We start from the raw sequence: 21,536 nt of genomic DNA on the forward strand, positions 1-21,536 counted from the left end.
TGGTATTAATATTAATATTAATTAATAAATAACCTATTTAATTAACAATGATGGATTGATATTTTTACCTTTCGAGATATTTTATGAAATATTTTTATACTATACTTTGTTAAATACGTTATATTCAAATAATCTTTAGAATCAATTTTGTAGCTTTAATTGAGAAGTATCCAAAAGAAATAAATATATCACACGGAAGCATGTTTCCAATATGGCGACGCGCAACTTGATCTAACCGGAACGTTGCGTATAAATCGAACGTATGCTTCGTTAATCATCTTTTAAAATATTTTTATTATCAATATCGTTTATTCTGTGATTTTAGTGGAATAGAAGAAGTTAAAGAAATATAATTAATTTTTCCAAGTGTTTATTCACAAGGGGATTACGTATGTATTTTTGATCGATAAAATAGAATTAAGAATTTTTTAGTTTGTTTTATGATTTTATTTTTGAAACAAATTACAATTTTATTCATATATTTGATTGATTAATAAAATCTATCTATTATTGATTAATATTGTCTATTATGTTTTATAATAATGATTTTGCAATATGATTATTTAAAAATTTTTTTATTAATTAATTTTTCTATTTTATTTATATTTTGTAATGTTAGATATATAAAATATTTATATATTTTGAAACAAAAGTCGTTTTAAATGACGTTCGAGAATTGAATTAATTAATTATATGTATTTCTTTTATTATAAATTTGAGAATGAATTTGTTACTAATTAATAATCAGAAAATCTTTATTTATTATTCAATGTTCGAAATAACTAAAAGAATTAAATATGAAATGGTTATTAAAATAGTTATTAAATATGAAATGGTTATTAAAAAATGTTTGAAAAAAAAAAGAAATAGTAAAAATTAATATATAAATTCAATATCAAATGAAATTGTGATATTTATCTTCTTATAATTATATTTTTTATTTTATTTTTAAGATTAGATTAAAAATAAATAATAGATAAAAAATATAGAAATAAATAAATTTAATCTACAAATAAAAATATTACACTTCATCTATACTCAATTTATGAATTTATTTATCTTTCCAAGAATAATTAAATTTATAATTTTAAAAAATTAAACAAGATTTAAATTTCTATGTATTAATTTCAGAAAGATTGAAATTAAAAAATATAATATATATATATATAACACTCGGTTGTGTGGCATAAAGTCAGGTAAACGTAAATGATCGTAGTTCAATGCTCGAGACTGACCGGGGTCGCCAAAGCATTTTCCTTTAGCTCCGCTTGACAGCGATTGGCATCTATAATTCTCGGCGGTGTAGCAAAAAAGTTACGGAATGCGTTTGATTCGAACCTGTTTAAACGCGTTTCAGGAAACGTGAACTAACCTTTTTCACTATTTATAACAATAATATCTATTTTTTGTTTAAGTAATTCGAACAAATATGAATGAATTGTATAATTATATGATTTTTCAATTATTAAAAAAACGATGAAAAGAAGAAAGAGGTTAATTTTATTGATAAACTAATTTTCCAGTCAAATTTTGTGAATTGTTATATGGATATAAATAAAAAGAAGACACATATAAATTTGTTTTGAGAATTGTTTTTATATTTTTACAATTTTTTATTATTTTGTTATATGATTATATTTATAATTGTATTTGATTTTGAAGATTTATAAATTTATATGTAGAGTTGTAAATTTATTTCGAAAATAAAGATCTAGAAATTTAAAGTACATTGAAAAAATAATTTTGAAGTTGAATATTTTATTAAAAATTAAATGTTTTATGAAATGTAAAAATGAATTTAAATTTTTCAATCAAAACTTATAATTAATTAAATGCATGTATTTCAATAAATTTTCGATATTAATATAATTATAGAATAAGTTAAAAATTACAAGAATAGGATATTTTGATACTGATATAATACTTTTGATTCTGATATTTTGATTGATTAACAATTAATTATAATTATATAATGAAATAGAAAATAATAGTTTCATCTAAAAAAAAAAAAAACAAAATTATGAGCATTGTTTTAAATTTGGTTTATGATTTAACAAACTTTTTGTTTATATATTAATATTAATGCGTATTTTTAGATTATTCTCTTTTTATTTGCAATAGATACATACATGTAGAAACTGAACAAGTTAGAATGAGAGACGGAAAATCGCTAGGCGATTTAATGACATGAGCAAGTTCGCAGCGAAAAATCTTACCATGACAGCATACATTTTATTAATAATTATTTTATATACATGTGGTCGTATTGTACGTATTTATTAATAAAACATGACCACTGACGTATAAAGTATAAGTATTTATGAATCACTTAAAAACAATTGTAAATGTGGCACAGCCCAAGTAAATCCCTGAAGAAAATCTTTAAGAATTAATAAAATTCCTTTTATTTATTATTCCTTTTATCATAACTCACTTCCTCAAACTGATAAATCACTAAGATAATTTTTATTCGCTAAATTTGATTATTATTTTGATTTATTAAATTTTTTGATTCTGGCACTGAATATAGCACACAAAAAATGAAAATTTTTATAAAAATTTTATTAAAAAATAAAATTATTGTAGAATAAATTCTCATCTGCATATTTTTAATAAATCTTTCCCTTCTCTTCCTTTTTCTATTTCTTTTCTTTTGAAATATAAATTTTTATTTAAATTTTAAAAGCCAAAGTAATTTGTTATATATCATCATTTATCATTATCTTTTTTTTTTTCAAGAAATATATAAATTTAACATTTATGATATGTCGAGGAGTTACTCGACAAAGAAAATAGCAAAAAAAAAAAAAAAAAAAAAAAAGAAGAAACACGTTTGTATTTAAAAAACTATGGAAGAAAAGCATATCTAACAAAAAAGATTTCTCTTGACTTAAAAAACACCAAGGACACTTCTTGCACGTATGGTTACGTTATCTATTATAGCAAACTTGTCTCGATTGCTCTTTGCAACGGCAGTAAGTTCTAGCTACATTTTTTTAAATGCATAGAATTGTGCATTATCCATTGTCAATCCTACCGAGGCACGAGCGTCAGGTACAGCTGCGATCTTTTAAAACATCACTAAAAGAAACTTCTCGATCGCGATTTAATCTATTTTCTGAACCGTGGAGGAATTAAAGTTGTCGGCGTTGGTGTTGGACTGCTGCTACATGATCTGCTCAATGCTCTGTGAGGTTCAACACTGAGAAAACTTTTATCAGTGGTTGGTGGTGCAGAAGAGATGATTTCCGATTCTCCTGGACTGGGACATCGTCGTTGCGAGCAAGTCGATAAAGTACTTCTCGATAATGTTTGCAATGGTATTTGATAGATTCTTATTGGTTTCCAGTCGCTCTGATTATCTATAAAAAAGAAAATACATTTTTTATTCAAAATTATAATAATATTCTGATGTAAACTATTACATACTACATTTAATACATTCATTACTGATTTTACTTAGACTTATCGGTCTATTCGATATTACGAATACTTTGCCCGAATTTATCCGATTTTTTTTGAACTGATCCAAACAATATATGTATTTAAATACATCTCTATTCATATAATTCATATATTTCATCGATTTAATTATTTTATTCAATTATTTCTTTTTTGCTTTCCTGATTTATCTTTCCCTGCTTCATTTTTTAGAAATCAATTTTTTATCGATATTAACAATACTACTGATAATTTCTTTATAAAAAAAAATTTATAATTCATAACTATCATTATTGTAGAACTTGTAATCGTTAACTCAGATATGTATTAAACAGTTGTATTATGAAACATTCATTCATGTTGTGCAAATAGTTGGAAAATTATGATCCGTTTTAAAAAGATAGCGCATACTTTGCAGATTAGATCGAGACGACGAAGATTGTGCGAAAGGAGGAGGACTGGAAACCGGTTCCTCCTTGTCTGGGGGCTTTGAATCCAGTCGGATTCTTTCGCATTTTCCTGGCAAAAACTCCGGCGCTGTTGTAGCGAAGAAGATATCTTGCTTCGAGGTGATTAGATTTAAATTTGGCATAGCGATTGTATGTACCAAATTTCCATTGATTATCAATCGTATTTCCATGGTATCATTGGTAAAGGCGATCACGTAGGGAAAGGCACAAGCTACAAATTAGTCGAGGTTATTAAAAAAAAATATATATATATATTTAATAGGAATATTATATTAAAATATAAGTAAATAAAATAAAATTTTACCTATTGCTGCCGGTACGGAATTCCAATTAAAATCGAATTCCGTTGGTGCGGTATTTTCTTCCAGGAGCTTTTGAAAATGACACGTATCTATGATAAATTAATAGACATTAAGAATAAATTATTAATTTTTATATTGTTTAATCTTTGATTAAACTTTAAAAAAATTGATCTTTTAAAAAAGAAAAAAAAGAAATAAATTTCGACAACTAATTAAAGCACAAATAATTCAAGAATGTATTAAAACTTGAGATTAATTTACATAATAAGTTACATACTGTTGTAACAAAGTAGTAATTCAGGTTCCTCATCTTCACAAAGATCCAATGCTGCTACTAGATGCGGTTTCGGCATTCCTTCAATATGAAGAATCCTTGTGCTTCCAGAGGCTGAGATTAGCTCAAAATGATGTCGAATACCGCAGCAAAGTGTCCATTCATTGCTCGAATCTGTATTTTCAATTATCGTTACTAACGATGGGGTTTCACTAGCGTTGAAGTCTTTTAAATGCAAAAAACCCTCGACAGTGTCTGTGTCTGCGGCAGAACACCACGCCGTCCATGCAGCGTTATGTTTCCACTGAAGAACTGTTAAACGTCGTCCTACTACCGCACACTAAAATATAAAATATCATCAGTTAGATTTATTATCATTTATTATCATATTAGAAAAGTATCAATTATTATGATATATTTAACAATAGAAAATTTATACATTTCTGTGGAATGTATCTTCACTGATGAATAACCATAATGCTAATGAACATTTTATCTCTTTGTTCAGCTTTACAACAGATATTGATTGATCGAATCGTTAAAGAATTAATAATACAAAAGGAATATTTACCATGCGCAAATGAGAACCACCAGGCATTGTAATGGCATATAAATGACAGCCCCGAGCTCTAGGTAATCTCCTTTCTTTTATATGGGCTCGTCCTCGAACAGCCAAAGGGCGTACACGAGCATGAGTTCGACGAATTACCGGTTTAAATTTCGCGGTAGCCCGCGTGAAATTGTCGTAATCATTCTCTTCGCTTTCATCAGCATCATCGTCCGCGTCATTCTCGTCGCCATTGTTTTCGTATTCTTGGTCATCCTCACGATCGTTCAACACCTCGGCCGACCTATTCGCCGTATTGTTCTCGAATTCTTTTAGACGGAAAACGTAGATGTTGCTTTCTTTGCCTTTGTCGCCGGCACGGAACAATAATATTCCATGTTGCTCGATTACATCCAGTTGTTTTATTTGCACGGATTCGTCAAAGATTAGTCTATGAGACAAGCTATCTGGAATAAAAAAAAAAAAAAATCACAATGTAACGGAGAATTTGAACGTGAATTTATTACAAAAAAAAAAAAAAAAAAATTTCATCTTACCTTCGATTAAAAAAGTTCCATTCTCGCTAGCAAGGATCAATTTGTTATCCAGCCAAACATCTCCGCAGACAACCTCGTGGGGGAAGTCAGGATAGATGCACCTCGGTTCCCAGGGTCTTGGCTTCAACGGGCCAGCCGTGGCCAAAGAAGTTGGCGCCAAACCTCTCACGATTGCTTCCAACTTCAGAGCTTGGCCAACGCGCACCATCTCCACAGCACGTGTCTCCTCGCGACGTCGACCTGGAGCCTCCACGACATCCGACAATGCTCGTCGGTTTAACATACTCTGTGAAAATTCGATCGATTTTCCTTTCTACGGGGGAGAGGGGACATACAGCCAAGACAAAAATTTTCTCTTTACGGATTTTTCTTCTTTCTTACGATTATTCGCTAGGTGAATGTGCTAGGATTTATTGCAAGATTGAATTGGATGGAAGAGTGCAACTCTTACATTTTTATGCGAAGTAAAAGAAAAATATCTTCTAAATCTGCTTCGTGCGATTATTTTATTATTATTGTACGTGGATATTAATAATTGTGTTTGAAATTTCTTTTATTTGTGAATTGTTCTTTGAAAAGGAAATTAAAAGATATTACTTACAGGGAAAAATCTATGAAACTATCAATGTAAAAGTATTATATTGTTAAATACACTTACGTTGCTCTTACTTTCCTGCGAATGTTCTTGATACATATCTCGAAGAAGGGCATCTAATGTTCTTTCTCTTTTTTGGGCAAATGTTGGCGTGTTGAACGTAGCCTTTTCGCCATTTATTAATTTCACGAGAAGAAATTCTCGCAGAGTATATGGATCCTCAAAGACGGGTGGACAAGGAAGGCTTGGCCCGAATAGAGGAACATTTTCGTCGCAGTAAATTGCCACTCGCCATCCTTTGTCATTTTCTTCGGCAGACACCACCGCAAATACATCTACATTCATAAACATGGATAAAGATTAATATCGATCCAATTACGATATTTCGAAAAATACTTTTTGAAATAAATACTTTTTCATCAAGTTATTTGAACAAAAAAAAAGACGTTTTAATTTTCAGACTTTTTAAATCCGCGTACGTGAGATGAAACGATAAGTTAGAGGCAATATATCTGTTTCTTTCTAATTCGTTAAAGTTCGGCTGAATTCGTCCATATTCGTTTGTACAACTCCAGTCAAGTTTAAATCTAATTTTACGCTAAGTAGAAGAGAGGTAGATATAGAGAATAGGTGTCTCCCATGAATTTTAGAAACTTACGAGTAAATTGACTTCTAATGCAATTCGGGTTGAAACTGTCTATGGCGTCAAGATCGTCCGTGTAAACGATGTTAACAATATCGTTACCGATATGTCGCTTTCTCTCCAGCTGTTGTGGATTGTCCTTTGAATAAGGAAGCATTGTACTCACGTGATACATGACTTCGTGTCCTGCATATACCGTATAATAACTTTCTTTTCCGGTCATATCACCTGGTAACATTCACAGAGGAAAACGATACTTGTATAACTGCATGGAACGGATAGATAAAATAATAGTAAATATTAGATAGTGGAAAATGAAATCTGAGAAAAATATTTATTCAGATGTTCAGATTTCAACAAGGAAATTTTTATGTTTTATGCATATTATGTTACAATTGAAAATACTTGTTATAACGAATATTCTAGTGAAAAATTCTAATGAAAAGCTGTTTTCAATAATAGAAGAGAATAATGAAAGAGTTATTATAATAATGAAAATTTATTTACGATAGATACGTGAAGAATTGTTATATAATATGTATTTCTTTTCATAACATTTTATATCAGAGCTTTTGAAATAATCGATATCGAAGATAAAAGTTTCAAAGTAACATTCTATGTAACATATCTATATGACTGGAAAAAAAATACCTTTTATGTCTAAACCACCACGATATTTGTCCCAATTCTTTAGTCGTATTCTCTCGCCCAGAATCTCGAGAAATTTGTCGAAGCCTGGACTACCCTTTTCTGTAAATGAAGCATATAGAGATTCCTTTTCATATTTCGTCTCTTTGATATATCATAAATATTTATTATATTTCGAATCACATATAATAATAAAAATAATTTTGATAAATAAATAATTCAATCTTTTGAATGTAAAAAATGTAATTTTAATTTTCTAAAAAGAAATTCGATTAATTTACTTTTTTCTATTACCAGAAAAAAAAATATAAAAAAAAAGAAATAAATGTGTTTCATTTTCAAATGGATACAATCACCATTGTTGTTGATGATCAATCAAGTCTCTAAAAGAAAACTTATCGGATTATTAAACTTGAAGTTTTAATCGTTTACCATTAGACAACATCTCATCATCGGTTGTTTGTCCTTTTTTCGCATATATCACGCCGAATTTGAAGTTGACAGAGCCTTCTTGTTCTTCCAATAAGAGCAGATCCTGAAACACAAAATTTTGACCTATCGACGCGATTTTCTAAAAATCAATAAATACATTAGCATTCTGCATACGAATTTATTTTGAAATATCGATTATTCGCAAAAAGGATTATTTTCTAGTTATTGATAGGATTTCTCGTTTAATTAACCAACCTTTTGAATTTCTGGAGAAAATATTTCACGTGGTGCCTTGTCGAGCTTCTCCAGTCCAAAGAAATTACTGAAATTTGAATCACCAATCACCGTTCACCTTCGATTTTTCGAGCGAAATAGCACGATATTTACCTCAGGATCTGTCTGATTGTCATTGTTTTGTTTGCAGAATACGGCAGCGATATCTTCTGCGCGCCCTAAATTTTTTTCATCATTTCTTTTTATTTATCGTTCTATAATTTTCATTAATTTTTCTTATTTCTTTATTTTTTCATTTATTTATAATTATAAATAACAATTCTAATTGTCGTTAGATTCTAATTTTTTTTTTTCTTATAACACTAAAATATTTCCTATTTTTTTATATCTTCTATTCTTTAGTAACCACTTCATATATTGTCTATCTCAAAACAATCTTAATTGTATATACACATATATACATTAGTAGTCTAAAAATAAAACTAATTTTCTAAAATTTGCAAAAGAAATCTCGTTTTTTAAATTTATAATCCTTTTGCAATTTTTCATAATATCTTTTCACTCTTTGCATTTAACATTTATATGATAAATATAAAAAATTTATACTTTATATAAAATAATTTAGATTAAATGAAGGGAATTGGAGTTCTTTGATGTCAAAGATTTCGCTAGTTTATTTTACTCACGGTTTTCCGCCATAAAATCACTCTGTAATGTGGTACGCTTTGATCACTGACTTCACTTGTCACAACTGAGAGAAACAGAGGATTCCTCTCTTGATCCGCAGCAACGTAATTTTGATGCACTAAAAAAAAAAAAGAAAAATATTAAAAATAATAAACAAAATTGAAAATATTCTTGAATTAATAAAAAAAAAAATTATAAAAAAAAGCTGCATTTACTAGGTATCATGAACATGAACGAATATTAAATAAATTCTTAAATAAATGAAATAGATCGTTGCATGAAATTTAAGCAAAAAAAAAAAAAAAAAAAAAAAAAAAAAAAACTCGACTGAACAGCTGTTGTTGAACTGCTATCTAATGCATTTACTTATCTAAAATTCTTAAAAATATCAGCAGCACACTCTACTCACGTTTTCCGAGAAAGTACTTGAAGTACCAACGAGTCTGATATTCAGGATTTTCCAATATTGGCGTACTCGGTGATCCGAACATCTGCACATGTTCAAAATCAGTTCAACCAGAAATATAATCCGACTTTATCAATAACCAAACGGCGGAAGAGAAAATGAAAATACAAGCGTAGGATGTGACTTTGTCTTTTTTTTTCAATTTTTCGTCAATAATTTGAATTTGTTCCTCTTTTTTTTTTTTTTGACGCAATTTTCGTTTCTTCATTATCAACGATATATTTAATTATCCAATATTTTTGTTTCATCACGTTAAATTTTGCAAAAGAAAAAAAAATTAAAATAAAAATATTTCACTTATTAGAAAATATTATCTATGATAAAATACTAGTGTCATACCAATACATCTTAACGATTTTTAACGATAAAAAGTGACAATTCAAAAGTGCTAACTTTCACAAATATAGAGATAGAAAGGAAGAACATGAGGGATGCGAGAAGAGGTAATTATGCGTTTCTCTTACTTCCTCCTTCTCGCCAAGGGAATCGCCATTCTCTACTCGAAATCTTCTCCCATTGTCAGACCCGTCTTGCTCGATTTGCGGCAGCTGAAAGACGATTTCAAGCGGGCCAACATTAGATCGCGTGGAATACGAAGAAGAGGAAGGAAGAGATGGAGAGACTGTGTTCCAGTTTCGGAGGGCCATCGTTACGCATGGAAAGCTGGCGAAATGAACGTCATTTTACGACCCTTGCCCTCTTCTCTCCTCTCTTTCGACCCCTTTCGCGTAATTCTTTCGTAATTAACTTTCTTCGCGAACTGTTTCAATTGTCAATTGTAAATTTTGACATTGACAATGATAAAGGAAAAGATTATGGTAAAAAGTCGAATAACCGAAAACAGTCGAAAAACCGGGGATAATAGAGTCGAAGTTTAATCTATAATGGCTCGAGCGAAGTTTCGTATTTCACGAAACGTAAAAAAGGATGGAGAAGAAAGATCAAAACATCAACATATCGTTCGTACTCGCTTCTCCTTTAACGGCGTGGACAAATAGAGGTCGCTTATACCATTAGGTCGTTTCGAAGTTATTCAACTTCGACTTATTTTGAAATTTCATGTCCACCGGTTTTATAAATATGTACGCATAAATTGAAAACTCACCATTTCGACGCTGCCATAATATCGTCTGGAGAGAACACCTCGCCTGGAAATAGCGTCCGTGGTAGACCTAAAAACATCATATAACGTTCAAGGATCACTTGACAAATTGCTTTTTAATGCCACATTTCAGATTAACAAAGGCGATCAAAACAAAAACGAAGAAACAGTTCTTTCTAACGAGTTTTCCCCGATATTTCTTGCTTTTTGTCAACTCAAGATATCTAGGTTAATGAGGGCAACCTGCAAAAAAAGGATCTAGATTGCATCAATTAACATCTTATCTATCTAAATTCTTTCTATATAAAAGGTACTTGATTGCAATTATTTTTGCTAAAGTTGTTGAAACTTTTGTAGTATCGATAAAATATTTTTTTTGCTAATTTAATATAGAAGTAGTTATATAAAAATAGTTTATAATATTCGTTAATTTTTAAATTATAAATATATTTGGCGTATTTTGTGCATTTTGAAAATAATAAATCAAAATTATAATATTAATATTTTGATTTATATTTTTTAATTTTTTCATTTCCGCTAAAATTTAACAGAATCATTACACGTAAACAAAAAATATAATCCAGCAAAGTTATTAGGAGAAAATATAATCTCACAGAGATTAAGCATCTATGAGATAATCGCAAATTGATTTTTACTCGATTCGTTGAACGAGATACACAATGTGACTCCTGTCATGTATTTTGTTACGATATATACTATATTCTTCGTTTTGTAAAATATAATTCAATAACGTTTGAAACACGTAATATAATATCATTCTAAATTATAATAAATAAATATATAAATAATGTACTTGGATTATACATATTAAATTATTGAATAATATATTTATTATGCCTGTGTAAAACGTAAACGTAAATATGGACAGTTATGGATAACATTCAAGTAATGATAACGTTTCGACCAATATCAGTCAATATACCAATCAATATAAAAGACAATGAAAAAGAACCGATAGGATTTAAAGTTAATTTCATTCTTAGCAGGGTTCGTGGACAAATGTAAATGTTCATATGTTCAAACTACTTAGAACGTCATTTCATTTTTCAATTATACACCGATGGTAGAGGAATTGAGTGATTAAGTAAAGCAATTAATTGCGGCTTATGGGAAAAAAATTTGTTACCCCTGAATTAAATTATCGTTTGAGAAACGTACACATGATGACTGGCCCGCCGATGAAGGAATCTCGATTGTGCGGAAGACAAGGCAGACACACAAACCGATCTCGACCTGTTTCTGCGCATCATCTCATGCGCAGCCGGCAATGTTTCTTCCTCGCTATCGCTTTCCGTTACCGAGCTCCCGTTTCCACCACCAGTGCTCTTTCTTCTTCCTTTGCTTCGTTTGCATTTCTCTATACCGACACCCGTCGATGAGGTCGAGGTCGCCAAAGAGGAGACCGGTGACACGTTTGTGGACGAGTTACTCGTCAACGAGACTCCTCGCAAACGAGAGACAAGCTTCATGTCCAAGCATAACATCTTTGTGAACTTGTTTTACGAAAGTTCTTTTTCTCCTTTTTTTTTTTTTTAAATTTTTTTTAAATTTCAAATTGATTGAGATTCTTTCATGAGATCTTCAATGTTGACTTTTGGAAGTTGAATTTGACGGGCATTATCGTTACTATAATCGTTTAATATTATTCATGAACGAAGGATCTTGTTTATGTTTGATGTTATTTATGTTATTTATTAACATTCTTTTATTTCTTTTTAATAATTTAATTTCAATGCTAATTTATACTTGTAAGTATTTAAAACAATGCTCTGAATTGAATCAATAATTTTAATCTTAATTTAATTTTTATTTATATTTTAAATTTACATTTAATTTGAAAATTAATTTTTGATAAGTTTGATTTTCTAAACATGAGGAAAAATTTTTGCGGATTTTTTTCTAAAAAAAGATTAATTTTAGAAAAGTAATTTATGCTGAATTTTCGTTTTCCTGTTCTATCTCAGTTGAACAGTTAGAGAACAAGATATCTTTGGCCATCGAAAGCTTTACTTGTGCCAATTGTATATAGTACATATTACAAAACATGTTCAATAAAAAATTCGATAAACATTATATTAATAAACCGAATTTATTATATATAATTATATATAATATATATTATATATTTATTATATTTAAATTTATATATAAGTTATATATAAATTTAAAATTTTTAAAGTATAAAATAATTCTGAAAAACTAACACTAGTAACACTAACTAACTAAAGAATATATCTATTTTTTTTATTATTCTTCATTTATTCATTTTTATACATTTTGTATAATTTTTTTCAGTATTTTTGGGTCCATTGTATAACAATGTAATTATAAAACTGAAACAAACATATTTCTATTCTTTTGAATAAATTTACAAAAAATAGATAAAAGGAAATTTTACATAGCTCAACGAGTTTTTACTTTTTGTGATTCGCATTTTCACGAAAAATATATTTTTGAACGATAAAATGAAAATTTGTTTGATAAAATTGCTATATGGAAATTATTTTACGGAATTGCAAAAAAAAGAAATTATTTTTTATAAAACTACTACTGTTATTCTGTATTTTTAATATTTTTACAGCCACTGATAATTGTATTTAAGAATAATTTTTTTCCTATTTAATAATAAATATTTTTCTATAAAAAATTTTATAATTAATATTACATAATTTTATAATTCAATTTTCAACTTTTAAGAGGAAAATTATTGTGAAAATATGTATGAACATTCCAATTCTAAATATTAATATAAAAATATATTGAATGTTTTATATACTTTAATGTTAGCTTTCAATGACCAGAAATCATCAATTATCAATTTGAATATTGAATATTTAAAAAATCCATATACTCTTTATTTTTGATTCAAAATGATTAAATCGATAACCAAACTCGAAGAGTTACACAATAAATATAATGAAAAAATTTAATTTATAGACATTCACTATCATCACAATAAAATATAAAATGAAAATTCCTATATCTTTTATGTACCGTTTAAATTCATTTGGCAACGAATAATTCTCTGATCTCTATGTAGCTGCTTGAACCCCATGGGTTAATAGCATTGACGCCAAGTTCTGTGAACTATAACCATCAATAAACTTCCATCGTACAACCCTTTCAAAGATCCTGTCTCTCAGACGCATGTGAATATCAATATCATTGACCGAGTTTCATCGATATTATTGTTCGAGTTTTCCGAGGTCCGTAACCTTTTCGAGGATCGTCAAGTCTACATAATAAAGAGAAGAGAGCATCGATGACACTGACCGAGTCGTTTTATCATCTTTTTTCTTTCTCTCTCTTTTTCTCTCTTTCATTTTTTCGCTTAACGAGACCTTTGATGTTGAATGAAGTTGTGATGATTGATAGGTGGATTTTATTAACTCTCTACATAGTGTTTATTCGTTATATTCTTTCTCTTTCACAATTGCGGAACCAACTGTGGCAAGCATAGCTATTACAGACATGAAATTCTAACCTAATTTTATCTTTGTAAACGAACGTTGCGACTGACAAGCGTAGCGAAAAACGAAGAAAGATTCAAACATTCGAAGAAATTTATGATATATGATTTTAATATGAAATTATTCGCATCAATAAATCCATGAGAATATTTAATATTAATAATAGAAATGATATTCAAATATATCCGAGACAAGAGACAATATAACGGATAAATATTGTAAATTGATTTTTGCGTCATGAAGAAATTAAATTATCTATATTACTTATATTTTAATAAATTGTTTCAAAATTCAAAAATAAATAATCTTTAACTAAATCTAAATTATAATTCTATTTCATTCAGATTGTAATATCATTATAATATAAAACCGAGTTTCGTCTCATAAAATATAATATGTGAAATGCATGCATATTGTCATGAAATAAATAATTAATGGAAATAAAATTTATTTCTATATACTATTAATTGAATGATTTTATTAAATTTCTATAAATTATTATTATTATTAATTATACAAATTGGTTATAATAATTAATTCAATTTTATACATTTTCATCTAATTTTTAAGAAATCAATTAATATAATGTAATGTTGGAATTATTAATTGCACATGTGTGCAATTGCTCATTAAAAAGACTAATGATATAACACTACATTCTATTCTTTTCGTTCTATTTTTACGCGACATATATTAGTTCTAACCATTTGTGTTTTAAAATTTTCGAATTGTTATATTACAAAATAATTCATCTTAAAAAAAATAATTGTAAAAATAATCATAATATTTAATATAATTGATATAATACAAATAAATATATCAAAAAGAAATATGGTAGAATCTTCAGAAAATTATAAATATTTTAATAATATTAAAATTTTCTTTATTTCCATTTAAAACATTCCTGCTTTTTTCACAAAAATATAAAATAATATTTTAAATACTTACAAGTTTCGTAATACTGTAAACTTTTTTCAAAAAATATTAAGAAATTGTCAAGTAATAAATTTATTATTTCACGATGCTACTTTTCGTTTCGTTATTATCATGATTATTATTATTTAATCATCGAATAATTGAAAATTAATCTTGGATTATCTTTCAAAAGAATAATTAAACCGAAAGGTCCTCGACCTGCAAAGACGCGCCCGATCGCTCGCGCGTTACTGTCTCCTGAGAAAACATTATTCTCTTATAACATTATCTGCGACACACAATTACCGAACAATTTTCTCGATGTGCATTGCTTCTACAAAAGCAATTATTGTCACAAATTTGAGCCGAATTTCCAATCGAGACGATCACCGCCAATGAACGATTCATCCGATTATAATAGCTGTGCACAGCCACTGTATTTGAGAATCCATAAACTCGTGTCTAGGCGACCTCAATCTCGAACACTGATTCTTCATATTTTTGTAAGAAATAAAATATATAAGAGAAAAAAATGGAAAAAAAACACGCGATGAGAATGATGTTATTTCGTCGATAAGTGAAATATTGATACAAAATCCAACAGATCAAGATGATCGAATAATTAGATAAACGAACATCGAGACAACCGACGGGTTTGCCACGGGTCTGCAACCCCTACTGACAGAGACAGGACACGACCCTTTTCAAATGGGGACGCAGCAAGCCACGATGAGAGAGCAAGTACTCGTAGTAACACGGCGACTCGACGACTGGCGCCGCGTCGTCGAGCTCATTAGCTCTCTTTTCCGACCCCCACTAACCTCCCGTCTCTGCGCTTCTCTTGCGCTTTCTGTCTTACCACAGTAGTTTCGTCTTTTTTGCTCGCGATCATTTGCCGTCTTTTTCTTCTTTACCGGCTGATGGCGTCCTCTTCTTCCTCTTCTTTCTTTACCGTATTGTTTTTCTTCTTTCGGGATTCTGCGTTTTAGATATTATATATCTTTATCGTAATTTTTCACATTGAGTTTTTAATTGTTTCAAATATTTCTTTTTTCTTTTTTTTTACGTTTTTCATATTTTTTTTCAAATAATGGAGACATTCTTTTTTCGGGTTTTAATAAAATTTTTGTCTTGTCAAGTGAAAAATATCTGCTTCTTTTTAATTACATTGAAGAGCTAACTGTTTTTATTGATTATGATTTGCTTCCGGGCTTACAAAATTAGGTGATTCTATATATATATATACATATATACGTATATACATTTCTTGAATCTTCGTTTTATATATGCTATTGATTGTTTCGTCATGTTTTCAATACTATTATTTTTTCTATGTAATGATTCTTTATTTTATTCTTTAATTTCTTATAAATTTCATTTTGAAAATATTCTATTTTAAATTTTTATCGATTGCGTAAAAAATCAGATTTAAATATAATATTATTAAATCTTAATTTATTTATTTTATTTATTTATCACATATTATATAATATATAATTATAAATAATAGGGTTTATGTAATAACACTACAATAACACAACAAAATATCGATATATCGAAAGTTTAAAAAATATATTATTAGAATTATAAGATTTTAAATTATAAACATTTCTTATTTTTACTTATTTTCTCTTTTTTTTAGCATTTGATTGCTATCTTTGTTATATGGAATAATAAATGAATAGCAATATGAATGCACAAATGTTTGTTTTCTATAAATGTTTGAAAGAATATAAAGTATATTTGCCTTATTTGTGTGTAAAAAAACAAGTATGAGAAAGAGAAAGAATAGTAAGAAAGACAAAAATAAATTAAAAATTGTGGAATCAGCGCCATCTTTAGAATCGCAAATAAAACATACAAGGGAAGCAAATATTAAGATAAGGTAAGAATTAACTGTTAGCGCCATCTCTTGGAATTTCAAAAATATTTCTTTAAAGATAGGATAAGGTAGGATAAAAAATGATCGTCATGACATCTCTTAAATAAAAGATGATTCTTTAAAATATGACACGTAAAAGATGACATTTATAGTTATTTCTTATTTTATTTTTATTTTTTTTTTAACTATTTGTTTTCATTGTTTATATATGTTTCATCTACGACATTCTAAGAATGGCACTGATTTCACAATTTTTGATCTCTGTCCTCTTATTATTTGCTCTCCTTGTCTATATTTGCTTTTGACGCGTGAGCACAGATTAATTGTTGTCATATGTTTTCATTATTTTTCTTTCAAAACTACGATATTAATGTTTAAGTGAAAAATATGTATATTAAATTATTATTCTTAAAACAATGATCTCGTATATATCATTCTATTTCTAAAGTATTTTCAATTTCTATTTAAAAAATTTTAATTTCTAAATTTAAAATTTATTTAATTGTTAAATTAATTTTAATAATTTATCTTTATTATATAAATCTATTTACATAGATTTTCGAAGCATAATTATTTTCTCATGATGAGATTTTGTGATGTTATTATTTTTCAAAGTATAATTCTTGATTAAATAAAATTTTTACTCAAAAAATTAGAAATATTATATTAAAAATGATTACTCTTTAAAAAATGATATCTGAAGCTATTACATGCATTCAGTATAGAATTTACAATATTCTCTTTGGGTATCTTCATTATCTAGATTGGGCTGCAAGTCATATATCGCGGAATATAAAAATTACATTGTTCTATATAGTATTTCTTCGATGATTTCTTTTTAACCAAAGCATAATTTATTATATTATAATGAAATATAGATTTAAAATAGATGCAATGGATACAGAAATGTCAAGTGTCAAATATCGAGTATCAAGTATTAAATGTAAATTATCAAGTATAAAATGTTAAATGTCAAGTAATAAACGTTAGGCGTTAAGCTTTAAGAAAAAAAAAGTTGAATATTAAATATTTGCATTTCAAGAAATTTAATCTAAAAAAAGAATTACACATAGAATAATGTATAAACATAAATTTATTGAAAACGCGAATAAAATAATTTATATATCGTCAATATTTAAAAAATTTATTAACAAATAGATCTTATGTTATACAAATTTTATCCCCAAATTAATTTATTTCCAAGCTGTAAATCACATAAAAAAGAACTTTTTCTAAACTGCAATAAAAACTACAATTAATTCAATCATATTTAAAATTGAATGATGAACAGAGCAAAATATTACCTATTTAATTTTACTATATTATTTAGTATTATTTAGTAAATTTTTTTAATAAGTAACTTTACTAAAAAAATTGACAAAAATTTATTGATTTCATCTATTCGTCATTTTATGACCTGTATTTGCATTTGTGTTATATATATATATGTATGTATGTGTGTATGTGTGAATATATGTATGTAAATGCAAATACAGGTCATCGAATTGACGCAATTCTCGATATATTCGCGAGACAAAGTAATCGGAAACGGTCTATTTCTCTTGCGTTCGTTTTCGTGCGCAAGTGCTTCCCATATCTAACCCTTGTATACACATATACACACACATAACACCAAACGTTTTTCCTCTTGATCTTTTCGTTCAGTATTTTTCGTATGCATCTCGTATCCGATCACCGATTATTCCAACCCTCTTAGGACTTTATGTTCGTTCTGTTGTATCTTTTCTAACTCGAGCTTTTCTCGATATTTCTGCGCATTGTTGTCCCTCGCGTTACTGTTTTACTAACCTCTACGCTCCCTGTTTGCTTCGATCTCCCTTTTTCTTTTTTCCTTCTCTCTCTCTCTCTCTCTCTCTCTCTCTCTCTCTCTATCGACGAGTCGAGATGCGCTGCAGTCGACTTCCACTTGGTCGAGCGTGATCGAAATTGATCTACGCGGTACAAAAGAGTGTATCGACGGTCGGGACACTTCGGTCGGGCCGATAGCAAAAGAGTTAATTATAAAGAGCCGAGCATCAAAATCCGATACGTTGTCCATCGTTGTTACTAACGGCGACGACCAATGAAGCCTCAGTGCGCGTTCGCTCGATCGCGAACTGTACGTCGACCGGTTTATCGGACATGGTAAGATCGATACGTAGCGGCAGATAGGTTAAAAGAAAGAGACGCTCGATTTCATAATAAAATAAAAAAGCATGAAGTTCGTTTTTATTCAGACCGGGATTATCTGAGAATCGATGGTTGTTGTGTACCGGCATACATGTTTTATTGTGATTGAAGAAAGATTAGTTTGTATCGATGGCGCTGCCGTTGCAATTTTTTTTCTTCTTTTTTCTTTTGGTATAGTGTATTCCTTAGTACACACTATATGTACGCTGTAAGCTGACGAATGTAAGTAATACGGTATTATAACTTTGAAAATCACGAGAGAAGTTTCAGTGAAGTTTTTATATGAAATTTGTACGACAATTGTATATTTTCGATTGGATGGTGTATTGTCGAGTATTTATTATAAATCTTTTTTAATATCAACTTTCATATTGAATCTAAGAATCGATATAATCTATAAAGAATTACACAATAGAAGATGTTCTATTTATTCTATCGAACACGTGCCTCGCTGCATACATATATATATATATATATATATAGTACGCTGCCATGAAAACCGGCTCTTCGATTTATGTTCATCCTATTGGTGTAACAACGATAGAACGTTAAAATATTTTCAAATTCTAAATATCAATTTGAAAATTTAATTCAATTAAAATAACCTATATATAATTATTTGTTTTTCTTACTTCTTTTTTTTTTATTTTAAATTAATTTTTATTTATAAATCGGTTTTATTTTCCCAGTAAATCTGTTATTCCCTTGATTAATGTTTTCCATGAACTCGCAGAAACGACTTTATTTTATTAACCCCAGATTTCAAGTTGATTGCCTCTAAACAGTTAATGGATTACGTCGAATGCTTCGAGAAAGTTTTATCTTTTATTGCAAAACGGGAGCGTTGTGAGCAATGGGTCGGGTATTTGGAATTAACATCAAGCCAAAGTTTTACCTGTTGCAGCGGAGCAATCACGGAAATTACAAACTCCCCCGCTTTACATGTATTCACGTGCACGATCCTTCGTGATCTTAACACGTCAACCTTGGCCTTATTAGATTTTCAAAGTCGATATCTGTTTCTAATTTAAAAATTGTTTCCCAACAATTGTATGTGTTTTCGATTCGACACGTTGAACATTTTTTTTTTTTTTTTTATCGAAATTCGTTTATTTCTAACATGTTGAAAACAATCGACGCTCATTACACACGCGATAATTATTTAAATTTCGCCCAAATTGAAAATTCTCGCTTCGAAAGTATCTCGATACGAAGGAAAATATCTTTTATACCAAATAATTAAATTATTCCGTGTCAAATTTGCCCGATTCGTGATATGATGCGATATTTTCAAGTTCAATATTGAGATAATTAAACACGTTACGAGAATATCGACATATCGATAATTCCACACAGTTAAAGCGTGAAGACCAACTCTTGAAACCTATTCATCGTTACCTCTTTTGTTCTTGGTGTTCTGATGCTTTCATTGATCTTTTAAGTGGCTACCTATTACTCTTCATTAAAAATACTGCTTCAGAATACAAAATAAAAAAAAATTAATAAAAAGCAATTCAAGCATAATGCAATGTATTTCTAATGCAAATGTAAAGACGCATTAGAAAAAAGCGAAATCTTTATTGAAACAAAGTGTAGAAATTTTTTTTTATTCTTTCTTCCCTTTAATCTTCAATCTTTCATCGATGATTTATGAGATCTTTTTCTGATTAAAGTAAGATCCATATAATTTGAATTATATCCGTTTATTCAAAAGAATAAATTGTTCAAATTACATCATAGAGGACAAATTGAATCACGATATTTTTCAATAATTAACTTACATCTTGCTTTCTTTGCAATTAAATAAAATATATTGGAATAAGGAAGAATATATAAACTCACCGTGCCGTCCATGGTAAAACTTTGGTGCCCTCCAAACTGATGCTCCTCAATTCGTATTTGGATCTGTGGCGAAGCGGTGAACCAGGCGCTGTAGTCGTGTGGACGACGTTCCTCAAGCTCTTCGAGCTGTTTCCGGTGAGCGCGTGCCTCCTACCTCCGGCACCTTCTCTGGTCGATTGGTTTGTCGATCTTTTTAAAGAGCTCATCGTTGATACAAAGATTATTTTCTCGAACAACAACTCTCTCTCTCTCTCTCTCTCTCACATCTTTCTCAATATTCGATCTTTGATAAATTCTTCTGAAATTGGAGAATCAGCTCAGGAGAAGGAGGACAGTATACACATGTTTCTTGATTTTTGATTCAGAAGAAGAATTCTAATTTAAATAGCACTTTTAGAATTTTTCTTGTCGTCCATTCCAAAAAAAAAAAAAAAAGGAAAATTCAAATTTTCAAAGATGATGGTTTTTTCTCGACGATTTCTAATTCTTTGATCCACTTTGTGATTTCAAGAATTAATATATATATATATATATATATTTATTGTTACAAAAGTAGTTTTTCTTCTTTTAAATTATTTCTTTCCTTTCGAAAAATAGAATTTTTTTGAAATTATTTTTCAACAAGTCTCATTTTTCGAGCAGGAGTTTTCATTCGAACAATATTGTCGGTTTAAATCGTTAATTGGAATCTAAAATATACAATTTCGTTGGGAATATTAATTAATTTCAAAAGATTTCTTATTTTCAGAATAATCCCATTTATAGGGTATTAACAAACAAGGTTTCCATTGCTGATTGAATTCTTCTTTTTTGAAATT

At 28.8% G+C, this 21,536-nt stretch overlaps 1 protein-coding gene and 1 long non-coding RNA gene across 9 annotated transcripts; one reads left to right on the forward strand and one right to left on the reverse strand.

Moving 5' to 3' along the window:
• Positions 1-74: 74 nt before the first annotated feature.
• On the forward strand, positions 75-2,308 carry LOC147657261 (uncharacterized). Its single transcript, XR_015292897.1, has 2 exons — positions 75-389; positions 2,122-2,308. It is a non-coding gene; the product is annotated as an uncharacterized LOC147657261 (long non-coding RNA).
• LOC100868610 (GTPase-activating Rap/Ran-GAP domain-like protein 3) lies at positions 2,090-21,117 on the reverse strand. Of its 8 annotated transcripts, none has more exons than XM_086911017.1 (18): positions 15,111-15,574; positions 11,578-12,045; positions 10,402-10,468; positions 9,761-9,844; positions 9,240-9,321; positions 8,830-8,948; positions 8,297-8,361; positions 8,165-8,231; positions 7,910-8,012; positions 7,481-7,579; positions 6,845-7,057; positions 6,250-6,521; positions 5,592-5,904; positions 5,059-5,501; positions 4,491-4,827; positions 4,216-4,302; positions 3,853-4,122; positions 2,090-3,362 (listed from the first exon to the last, which is right to left on the reverse strand). In XM_086911017.1, the coding sequence occupies exons 2-18, from the start codon at positions 11,901-11,903 to the stop codon at positions 3,112-3,114; spliced, it is 3,198 nt and encodes a 1,065-aa protein (XP_086767143.1). In that variant the 5' UTR covers positions 11,904-12,045; positions 15,111-15,574; the 3' UTR covers positions 2,090-3,111. The 8 variants fall into 8 exon arrangements, with proteins under 8 accessions (XP_086767143.1, XP_086767142.1, XP_086767145.1 ...); XM_086911016.1 differs by having other exon boundaries at positions 15,024-15,574; XM_086911019.1 differs by having other exon boundaries at positions 5,592-5,838; positions 14,838-15,574.
• Positions 21,118-21,536: the final 419 nt, after the last annotated feature.

The sequence above is a fragment of the Apis florea genome, unplaced genomic scaffold (genome assembly GCF_048593485.1).
Source record: "Apis florea isolate Af1SG1 unplaced genomic scaffold, ASM4859348v1 contig_3203_pilon, whole genome shotgun sequence".
Taxonomy (NCBI): Eukaryota; Metazoa; Arthropoda; class Insecta; order Hymenoptera; family Apidae; genus Apis; species Apis florea.

Bases quoted from the DNA above. Each gene is read 5' to 3' on its own strand.
- LOC100868610 (XM_086911017.1), bottom strand. From the start codon at position 11,903: ATGTTATGCTTGGACATGAAGCTTGTCTCTCGTTTGCGAGGAGTCTCG. The intron at 10,469-11,577 runs GTACGTTTCTCA...TGATGTTTTTAG, and splicing joins CGGCGGGCCAGTCATCATGT to GTCTACCACGGACGCTATTT. The intron at 8,013-8,164 runs GTTGGTTAATTA...TTTGTGTTTCAG, and splicing joins TTTCTCCAGAAATTCAAAAG to GATCTGCTCTTATTGGAAGA.